General features: G+C 46.5%; 1 protein-coding gene across 1 annotated transcript; it reads right to left on the bottom strand.

The window, feature by feature from the left end:
* Positions 1-4,084: 4,084 nt before the first annotated feature.
* LOC123168511 (uncharacterized) lies at positions 4,085-6,830 on the bottom strand. The gene is made up of 3 exons (XM_044586393.1): positions 6,236-6,830; positions 5,763-6,060; positions 4,085-4,531 (listed from the first exon to the last, which is right to left on the bottom strand). Exons 1-3 carry the CDS (start codon positions 6,725-6,727, stop codon positions 4,491-4,493), a joined length of 831 nt encoding a protein of 276 aa, XP_044442328.1. The 5' UTR covers positions 6,728-6,830; the 3' UTR covers positions 4,085-4,490.
* Between the last annotated feature and the right edge of the window lie 3,932 nt (positions 6,831-10,762).

A 10,762-nucleotide genomic window follows, 5' to 3' on the forward strand; every position in this document is an offset into this window, starting at 1 on the left:
CATGCATGTCAAGAAATAGACCGTGTGTTCATGGTAGGCGAGACGGGTCCATTTGGGAGCACTTCGTTTCTCAACATCTCTAAAATGGCTCCAATTTTTTTCTCGGTATTGTATGACCAATTCAAGGCACCATGCCAATTTGTTTTAGTTTTCAACAATTCTTGCATTTTTCTGAAGTTTTTGATGATAAATTGCCGGACGTGACGCAACTTGCATACAATGTCCAAATTCGTTCAAAGTTGGCATAGTGACTACCATGGACATGCCCACCTGCTTGCAAAAATTGGGATCAGTTCATGCATAGAAAAATAGACCATGTTCAATGGAGGAAGTTCGAGTAGGCCAAAATGGTTCGTTTGAGAGTATGTTTTTGTTCATGGCCTTGTATGACCAATTCAAAGTACCATGCCAAGTTGTTTGAGTTTCCGGCAATTCTTGCATTTTTTGAAGTTTTCTCGGTGAAAAAATGGTCAATAAATGGTCGGACGTGACACAACTTGCATACGGTGTCGGATTCATTCAAACTTGGCATGGGTGCCTACCATGGGTATGTCCGCCTACTGGCAAAAGTTAGATCATTTTATGCATGTCCAAAAATGGACCATATTCGAAGTGTTTGGATAGGCGAAAGGGTCCGTTTGAGACCACATTGTTTTCGGCATATGTCACATGACCCAAATTATTCCATGAGCTTATATGGTCAATTCAAGGTACCATGCCAAGTTGTTTGAGTTTCCGACAGATTTTGCATTTTTTGGAGTTTTGTCGGTGAAAAAAGGCCGATAAATAGTCAGACGTGTCACAACATGCAAACAATGTCGTAAGTCATTCAAATTTGGCATGCATGCCTCATATGTCTGTGAGGCTGCTGAAAGAATTTTGGGTCATGTATCCACAGTCCAAAAAACCACTAGTTGAGAGGAGTGTGCTAGACTAGGCCAAATGAGTGCATCCGTGAGCATTTAGTTATTTTTTTTCTAATTTGATTGCTTCATTTATTTGTAATTTCTGCCATTATCAATCAACAAGAACATTTTGTTATGCACTAATCATTTTTTGAAATTTGTCAACAATTTTAAATTTTCAAATTGTGTATGAAAATTTGACAAGTTTGAACACCTTTTCCAAAATTTGTAACAAATTTCCAACAATTGATGAATTTTTTTAACAATAATTAAAAACAATGTACTATTTTAAGAAATTATCAGCTTTTTTAAGCACAAATATTTCTTAGATCTGTGAACAAAATATTCAAAAATATGATTTTTTTTTAATTCCAGAATATTTTAAAATTCTAAAAATATTTGAAAAAAAGAACATTTAGGGTATTCCAAACAAATTTCCCAATTTCTGAACAAGTTTCAAAAAGAACAATAAAGTTTGAAAAGAAAAAAATGATATGTGTGTGTGTCTGCTTCTGTATTGTGTTTCGCTAAAAGAAACTAGAAATTCAAGATAAAGGGGCTAAACGTCTCATGTAATGTAACGGGTGCTAGTGGCTTCGTTGGAACCCATGGTGGAATGCAGGGGTAGTGGTCGAATTTCTACTGCTCCGGGTACAAACTTCCTACACTCACCGTCACGTGATTCCTGTAAAAACTGTGAAGAGGCCATTATCATGTCTAGGACCTCACACCAAGCGTCCACCGTCGACGGGATAACAAAAACGCATATTGTGGCGACGTAGATTGTGATGCTAGTTCGTATAACAGTTTTGCCATGGGTTCCAACGAAGCCACTATCTGTAAAAATCAATAGGAAGTGTTTGACTTTCTCGAAGAAAAATATCAGAAGGTTCGTTTTTTTTTTTGAGACAAATAGAAGGTTAGTTTTTTTGAATTTCAGAACTAACTGAGTTAGTAACTTCTGCTAACTGAGTTCCAGGGCCCAAGTGTCATCTTACTATCATCAGGAATTCAGAAGATTAAAACGTTACGGACAAATGCTAGCCATTTTTGGTAACTAAGAGCAAAGGAGTGAATTGCAGAAAACCACCACATTTGGGACTTCGTTTGTGGAAAACCACCGGGTCACTAATTTTTTGCAAAGATCACCGCGGATTCAGTAAACTTGTTGCAAATAGCACTAATTGGGTGATTAGCTGCGTTTGATCACTTTCTGACAAGTGGGGCCGGGTTGTAAGGAGCTGACTTGGCAAAACAATTGCATACACACCCCTGAATTTCACAAATACACCCTTATTAAAAAATTAAAAAAGCAATCAGCCCCTTTCACCCCCGTCGCCTGCGTCCTCCCAGGCGGCGGCGGCGAAGCCGGACACCAAATCCGGCGAGGCCTTCAACGCGGCGCTCATTGGGGACATCAGGGTGACCGCGCCGGAGTTGGTGCCGCCGTCTTCCTCGCGCGCAGCAGCGGGTGGGCACAACGGCCGGCGAGCCGCGCGACGGAGCAGGAGGCCGTGGGGCTGTGCCGCGGGCGCGCCGACCCGCACGCGGTCACCGTACGCCACCGCGACGCGCTCGGGGGCGGGCACGCTGCGCTCGACTGGTCGCTCCTGCCCATCTCCTCCCTGCTCCACCTCCTTCTCGTCTCCGTGTCCGCTCTGCCGGGGCTCACGCTCCCCGCCACGGCAACCCGACGGTTGGCAGGGTCAGGGCGCCGCCGTATCGGCCGAGCCACGCCACCTAGTGAAGAAAAGCAGCGGGGTTGCATGGGCGGTGCTGCACCCCGGCGGCGTCATGTTCGGCCACGACTACTTCACCGCCGCCGACGGCCGCGGCGTCCGGCGCGCCGTTACGCTGTTCGCCAGGGTGAAGGGACTCACCGTCCGGCCCCAAGGCTAGCACTGGATCCTCTCCCCGAAGCCGCGCGGCGACGGCCGGTGACGCGTTCTCTCGGTCGGTCTCTCCGGTGTGCGTTCGCGTGCTTGTCGCGGTCACCGGCCTCCGCATGCTGTCGAGGCAGGGGCGAGCAAAAGGGCACGAAGCCGGCGGAGGAGCAGCCAGGATCTGGTTGGGGCGAGGTGCAGGAGGGCCGGGAGCACGGATCCACACACGCCGGTGGGTCAGAGGCTCTTCCTTGCGACGACGGCGGCTCTGGCTCCGGCGCGGTCACCCTTCCATCCACAGAGACGAAGGTGAGAGGGAGTTCGAGATCCCGGCAGGTTCACCGGTGGCAGGTATCCCACCCTCAGCCGTCCCCCCTTCCATCCTCCATCCCGCCCACGAGCGCCAGGAAGGGACGGCCTCCCTCAGCCGAGCACCCGGCGAACCAGCGTCCCTCCTCCCCCGCGTGACAGCTCCGGCCAGGGCGCGGCATCCCGGCGGGTTTGGTCGATTCGGTCCTTGCAGTTTGTGCACATGGATCTGATTGAGTTTGTTTTTTAGATTCAGGGGTGTGTATGCAATTGTTTTGCCAAGTCAGCTCCTTACAGCCCAGCCCCACTTGTCAGAAAGTGATCAAACGCAGCAAATCACTCGATTAGTGTTATTTGCAACAAGTTTACCGAATCCGCGGTGATCTTTGCAAAAAATTAGTGACCCTGTGGTTTTCCGCAAACGAAGCCCCAAATGTGGTGGTTTTCTGCAATTCACTCAAGAGCAAAGCTTACAGCTTCATTTTGGTGAATCTTGTTAAACCCTGTGAATATTTATATTTGGTAATAAACCTCTCTGAACTACGATGAATCTTCTTAAGAGTAAATTGCTAAATAGAATACCACAAAAGGACCAGCTGTTGCACATAACCAACAAACAGGATTAGAAAGGGGGACACCAAGTGCTCAACTCTCACAGCAAGAGCCACCAAATCAATGTTTCAGATGCTTCATCTAAGAGAAATGCAGCTGGAAACGGTGAAGTGAACTAGTGTCTGCTCAAACAAAACAGCGAAAGAAAAAGAAGGCAGCTTATGTTCAAATCCTGAAAACAATGTAATGTGCAGTTTTCATTCTTGTAGTGCTGCTGTATAAAATCTGAATTTTGTTCATACGTTACAAATTCTTTTTCCTACTCCATTGCCAACACTCAAAACAGCACAACTAGAAGCACGATCAGCAGCTCACAGAAAGCCGCTACATTTTGCATTTTTAGTAAGTTCATAGCCTAGCAGAAACACAAGATCATCAACTCATTACTGGCAAGAACCACTGCCTTTTCATTTATACTTGGTGCATCATCATCCAAAAAAGAAATGAAAGATCATCAACCCATCGCAAGAACCCCTACAGGTAAATGCTTCATTCGGGAAGCACCACAGAGATGAATGCCAGAAAAACGATACTCCATGGCTGGAGGCAACGATTTCAGAAGTTCTGAATCATAGAACCGTGAGGCCATAACAGACAGGTTCCCCCCTGTCTCGTCGACAAAACGGAGCAAGTTTTAGTTAGCAGAAGAAACACAAGAGCTCATAAGTTTTCTCGACCTATTTCTATCTATATGTAAAAGTAGGCATCTAGCTCTGCTGTCATTGTGCCGGGCCAAAATTCTGAGGAGGTGAACTCTCAGGACTCCTGTTCCGACCTTTCTCTACTCTGCGTGGACATCCGGGTATCGCAGCCTACCATAGACTGAATAAGCAGAAATAATGAGTCAGTTAGGCATCAGACCATTAATCAGTAACAATATAAATGACAATATAATTTGCAAGGAGCTAAGCTTTTATGCACTATCTATTGTAGGATACTATCTGAATTTTGTTAACAGGTTAGAAACTTAGTATCTTCTCTGCAAAGATGAAACGAGATGACTGAACTTGATTTGGCTTTTTTGGGTTCCATAATTTCTAATAGCGGCAAGATGTTACGAAAAGGACGAACTGAATTATCTGAATCAAGAAAAGAAATGTGGAACCAGTAGTTTCGACTAGCTTCAGAGTTCAGACAATCTTTTACCATGTGTACACAGACTGATAAATCCACATGGCATTGGCACCTACTATTCCCATTCAACTACTTTTACCTTTCTACAGGACTACATCAGTTTCAGAAAAGTGCCTATCATAATATCCTTTTTCCAAGCATGATCAGACTAGCACTCACTAAAGCAAGACTCTAAATATTTCTTTTGCATCTTAAGACTGTAAATATCATGTTCATGCAGTAAGCAATATCTAATCTAACATCTGCGCAAAAGATCACTAGGAAGCCGACCAACAATCTAAATATCAAAAGTAGTGTAGGAACCAAAATTTGTTCACAGGTTATTCAACACAGGGAAAATGGGCTAAATCTTTTTCGTTAAGGCTGAAATAAGAGATGAATCAACTGATTTGGCATTTTAAGTTCCGTAATTGTACTGGCTTTACAAAAAAGAAAAGCATTACTGGCGGCGAATAGGACCAAATAGAGGAACTGAATTGTCTGAATCAAGTTTGACTGTAACCAGCACTTTCCATATCTGAATCAAGTATGGAAAACACTTTCCACATCAAGGTTGAGTGGAAGCATGTTACTTGTGAAATGATTTGTTCCCCACAATAACTAGCTAGCCATATATAGAGCATCTTTACTTGTGTAGTACGTACAAGACTACAGCAGTCGCAGACAATTGCCAACTCCCAACAGTTTCAGACACCCCCCCAAAAAACAGTTTCAGACCACAGCAGATTCAGTTAACTATTACTAACAATTTCAGTAAACAGTTTCTCAGACTTTAGCAGTTTCAGTAAACTGTTTCTCAAGCACAAGCCGATCATGGACATTCAGGAAATCGACACCAAAATCTGTTCATTGTGCCTAACAAATTTAATCACGATGATTAGGAACTTAGGAGTTAGGACATGGAGAGGTAGGCTCTCACCAGGAGTCCCGCACTGGACGACGACGATCTCGAGGGTTTCCCCGGAGCCGCCATGGGGCAGGTTGGCGACGAGCGGCGTCGGCCTCCCGTAGCGGCCCGCTCGGACGCATGCGACGAGGTCGAAGATGTGCAGGTTGACGCGGGTGGACAGCTCGTCCCTCAAATGGTGCACGGACCTCCCCCTGAAAGGGAAGGCATCCCAGCCTTCCTCCTCGGCGTAGAACCCCTCTTCGTTCGCCCGCACGAACCGGATTGTCCGCCACACCCCCGGCCTGAGCCCGAACCAGTCGCCGGGGGGCTGCAGGAGTCGCAAAGAAGCTTGGTTATGTACTCAAGAAGCAGGACGAGAAGTCAAGAAATCACAAATGCGTTCAGGAACTGTGATCTCGAGGGCGCAAGAAGTCAAGAAACGGAGCAACGGCAAGAACAGAACCAGAAATTCTCTCCAACTAATGAAAGTATGAAGAACTCACGCGAACAGGATAATGAGGGATAGGCACATCCATTCTGGAGGGGACGGTCTGGAGGGTCCAGCACATCATGGTGCTGGTGTTGTTGGCGTCGTCGACGCTGACGCGGGTGTTCCAGGGGAGGTGCCTGCCATTGGCGCGGAGGTAGCGGCCGCCGGCGTTGCGGAGCATGAAGTCCCCGCTGGAACCCGCCTCGACGGCCCGCCACATGATGGCCTCCACCTCCGGCTGGTCGTAGTCCCGCAGCTCGGCGCGGAAGCCGAGGTGGCCGAGCGCGAGCGGCGCCCGCGTGGCCGTGGCGGCAAGGTATCGGCCGTAGGCGGCGCTGTGGAGGAGCAGGTACGTGCCTTGGTAGATGTGCACCGTCCACGCCGTCTCCAGCGTCGCGCGGCGCCGGCGGAGGGAGACGCTCCGCCCGTCGTCGTTGGCGTGGAGGTACGTGCCGTGCACGCCGCTCCGCAGCCGCACGTGCTGCCTGTCGTGGAACTTGTCCATCGGTCGCCGGCGGTGGGCGCTGCTGCGCGGTGGAGAGAGGAGGGTTTTCTTGGGGCTCCGGCGAGCTCTGTTGGCTGTTGGTTGAGGCGGTTACGCCGGGCGCCAACGCGAAGGCGGGTATTTGAAGGTGCCTGACACCATCGCCGTCCAGGGCTTTGGGTTTCGGGCCGTTTACTCGGCCCGGCCCACACTCCCGAGAAAGGCCTCGCTTGCGATCCCCAAACACGCGCGTGGCGGCGGCGGCCGGCAGCGCCCCAGCGGCCAGCGCGCCGGCGCGGCGAAGAATTGGCCGGTGGCATTGTTTCCTCTCCTTGCCCTGCCCCGGCACGCCCTCCCGGCACCAGCAAAGCGAGGTAGAGCGACAATGGCGAGGAGGCAAACCACCATCAGATCCGGCGAGAATGCTGCTGCTTGCTGTCCTCCTCTGCCCTGTGCTAGCCTCTGCTGCGTGTGCGTGCGTGACACCTGGTGGTGTGATGGTGTTTGTCCTAGCCTGATCTGATCTCAGTTTCTCATTATTTTGATGTTTCCCTTTGTCTTCTGTAATTGTGGTCATGTGGAGTTATCCAATTGTTGTAAAATTGTGTCATGTGGCATTCGTGTTTTGGCATGATGGTTTAACGACTTACGTTCAACGGATGTTCATGAGTGTCTTATACCCGCAAAAAATAAAAGGGTGTCTTGACAGCGATAATATTATTGGTGTTACTGTGATTGTCATGTTGTATAGTGCTCTTGTTTTACTATTTAAGATGTCAACACGGACATCCTCGGCCAAGGATCAGTCTTTCTTCCCCGTCCCCGTGGAGCAAAAGCGCTCCTGTTACCCACCTCGTATCTCAGCGTCAGGGTTGTTTTCTTCTCGTCCCGGACCCTTGACAGCTATTTGTTCCTCGTGAGGAGACCCGCACCGGCTGTCAGAACCACCTAGTGATGTATTATATGTGTAAGCCTGAAGGCTTGAGGCCGAAAGCCAAAAAACAGTGGCAGCGGGATGAAAACGTCGACCGGGGCTTGGGTTGCTCCTTGGTGAGGGTGGACTATGGAGGCGATGAGCAATGTGGCAGGGTCAATGCCATAGCTTGAGATGACTAGGCATCATGCATGGGAAAGGGAGGGAAAAGGAAGTAGTGGTCACAAGCAACCTATGAATGTGAAGTGTGACCGTGCGTGGATTCATGGGGATTCAGAGTTTGGTTACTGGGCTCGATGGGCTTTGTGGGAATCATATCCAATCTGTACACACTTTTACGGAGTTTCATGGGGTTCAGGTACGGTGGACAATAGGCCCCATGCGTATGTGGCCACTTGGTGGTCTTTTCTCTATTTCTTGTATGCTTATCCAGCAGGATCCTCTTTATTGTTGAACTTTCCACTTTTGTATGAACGTGATGTTGGCCTTATTTATAACTAGCACAAATGCCCGTGCGTTGCAACGGGGCATGCATATTCTATACAATACCAATTTTGTGTGACATATCTTTAGGATACATAATCTATGGTTCGATATCAATTGTGTGTATCACATATATTTTTTACTATCACGTACATCAAGCGACAATGCCAACCTTTTTTACTGTTGAGTTACTCCTTCCTCCACCCTACATGTATGTCTCTTTGTGTTCTGCATCATCTTAGAATGACTATCTTTCCCTACCGCGTGATCTTTCGATGACTCTATAAAGAAGTTCATGTTAGCTGTAGTTGCTCATCTTGATTGGATATTGAACGATGGAGGTTGGCTCATGTTGTAAGAAATGTTTAAATTTCCACTATTTCAGTTTTCTTTTTGTCTGAGGGTGGTTGGTAAATGTGTCTACCGGGTAGCAATCTCGAAAAACCGTCTGAGTATTGTAGGAGTTCCAAGGCACATCTACAATAGCTTTATGAGATTGCTTAAGCCACTATTGAATACAAAATAAAATTTGACAATAACTTTAATGGAAAATTTTACCACAATGCACTGGCCCTTTAGAAATGTAAATATTCCCTTATACCTTTTTTTTGCGGGTCAAATATTCCCTCACACCTGGTGTAGAGTGTGCAAAGTTCATACATTAAAAAAATAGGTTTCTACGTAAATTATCAAATATATAACTAAACATTCATGTAATGACATGCATGAAAAAACTATACAATAGAGCGGGGGTGATCGATTGTCTCTTCAACAAAGGGAAAATGAGATAGCAAAGAGATAGATTCCCAAACTATGATTTTAGGCATGGAATGCTATTACTGTTCATCAGATAAAATAACATTTCATATGATAATATAAAATCACAATAATTAGCCAAATCTGTAAGTAAGAAGTGTTCTGATGTTGTATAGACTTTTAATAATTTAAAATCATACTCAGCAGCAAACTTGTGTGCCTATAATTCCATGCTTGTTCATTTTATAAGCTCCACGATTCAATCGCTCCTCATACACACACGGCCCCGGCCTGAACTCTTTTTGCGTCTGTATATGTGCGTAGACCATGCGTGTTCCTCGTCCTTAAATCTGAGTCCATATCTGATCCTCTGATTGCTGCTTGCTGATTCTGGTACAACAGACTATGTATATAAATTGGCAGGATTTGATGTAAAAAAAGCGATGCGGACTAATTAATTTAGAAACGTGCATGTTTTTCTAACATAATTGTAAGTCAACTCAGTTGGGTTTGTCCTTCCTGCAGGAATAAATATTTTTTGCTGCAGACCAGGCCCAACATCAGCCCATGTGCGGGATAGAGGGTCCATAAGTTTGTTTGCATTAAAAAGGCCTAACTCTAGTTTCTATTGCAATTGAGGGCTAGCCCAACTTGTTATGGTCATAGTGGCAAAGTGGGAGGTCTGGAGTTCGAATCCCACCACGCTTCAGTTTCTTTTTTCTATTTCGTACGCACTCTAACATCGTCCTATTTCGTACGCGCTCTATGCATGAAGGACGGACGAAAATCCGGTGCAGATGAAGGACGAAAAAACTTAGGAAAGGACAAGTGGAGAAACAATCCTCCTTTTAATATTAGACCCCGACAGGGAAACATTTGGACATCAACAACCCCTCGGGGAGCAAAATGAGCCCAAACCATCCCCTAATAGAGCAATTCCCCGTCGAGGACCGAGTAATCAGGCTTGCTTTGCCATCTTCATTCACTATTGTTGTGCTTTTGGTCATCTTCCTTGACGCCACGGTAACATAAAGGCGGTTTGATGACCTGCAATTGAGGGCTAGCCCAACTGGTTATGGTCATAGTGGCAAAGTGGGAGGTCTGGAGTTCGAATCCCACCACGCTTCAGTTTCTTTTTTCTATTTCGTACGCACTCTAACGTCGTCCTATTTCGTACGCGCTCTACGCACGAAGGACGGACGAAAATCCGGTGCAGATGAAGGACGAAAAAACTTAGGAAAGGACAAGTGGAGAAACAATCCTCCCTTTAATATTAGGTAAAGATAAAGAAATGGGGCGAAAGGACGGAACCCACGAAACCCCGACAGGGAAACATTTGGACATCAACAACCCCTCGGGGAGCAAAATGAGCCCAAACCATCCCCTAATAGAGCAATTCCCCGTTGAGGACCGAGTAATCAGGCTTGCTTTGCCATCTTCATTCACTATTGTTGTGCTTTTGGTCATCTTCCTTGACGCCACGGTAACATAAAGGCGGTTTGATGACCTGCAATTCAAAGGGAGAGCCCTAACGATCTTACGATTCCATAGTGGGCAACTCATGCATGTTCTTCGAAGTCATTTAGGGAAATCCAAGATGCGCATGTTGATCTTATCTACCAAATCCTATGAAAGTCGGGATGTGAAAAAGGTTTGGATAAAGGGACGACGTCTCACATGAATGTTTTTTGAACACAGTACAGACGCAAGCGCTCATATACAGGTGCATACACTCACCCCTATGAACGCACACACGCACACCCTACCCCTATGAGCGCCTATGTTGATGTATATTTTCATTTATTGGATTATTTTCATAATTATTTATGTTCCTTTAATTTAATTTAGTTTGCTTAGTTCATCGATAAAATCAGACTGTTTGT

Source organism: Triticum aestivum, chromosome 7D (assembly GCF_018294505.1).
Source record: "Triticum aestivum cultivar Chinese Spring chromosome 7D, IWGSC CS RefSeq v2.1, whole genome shotgun sequence".
Taxonomy (NCBI): domain Eukaryota; kingdom Viridiplantae; phylum Streptophyta; class Magnoliopsida; order Poales; family Poaceae; genus Triticum; species Triticum aestivum.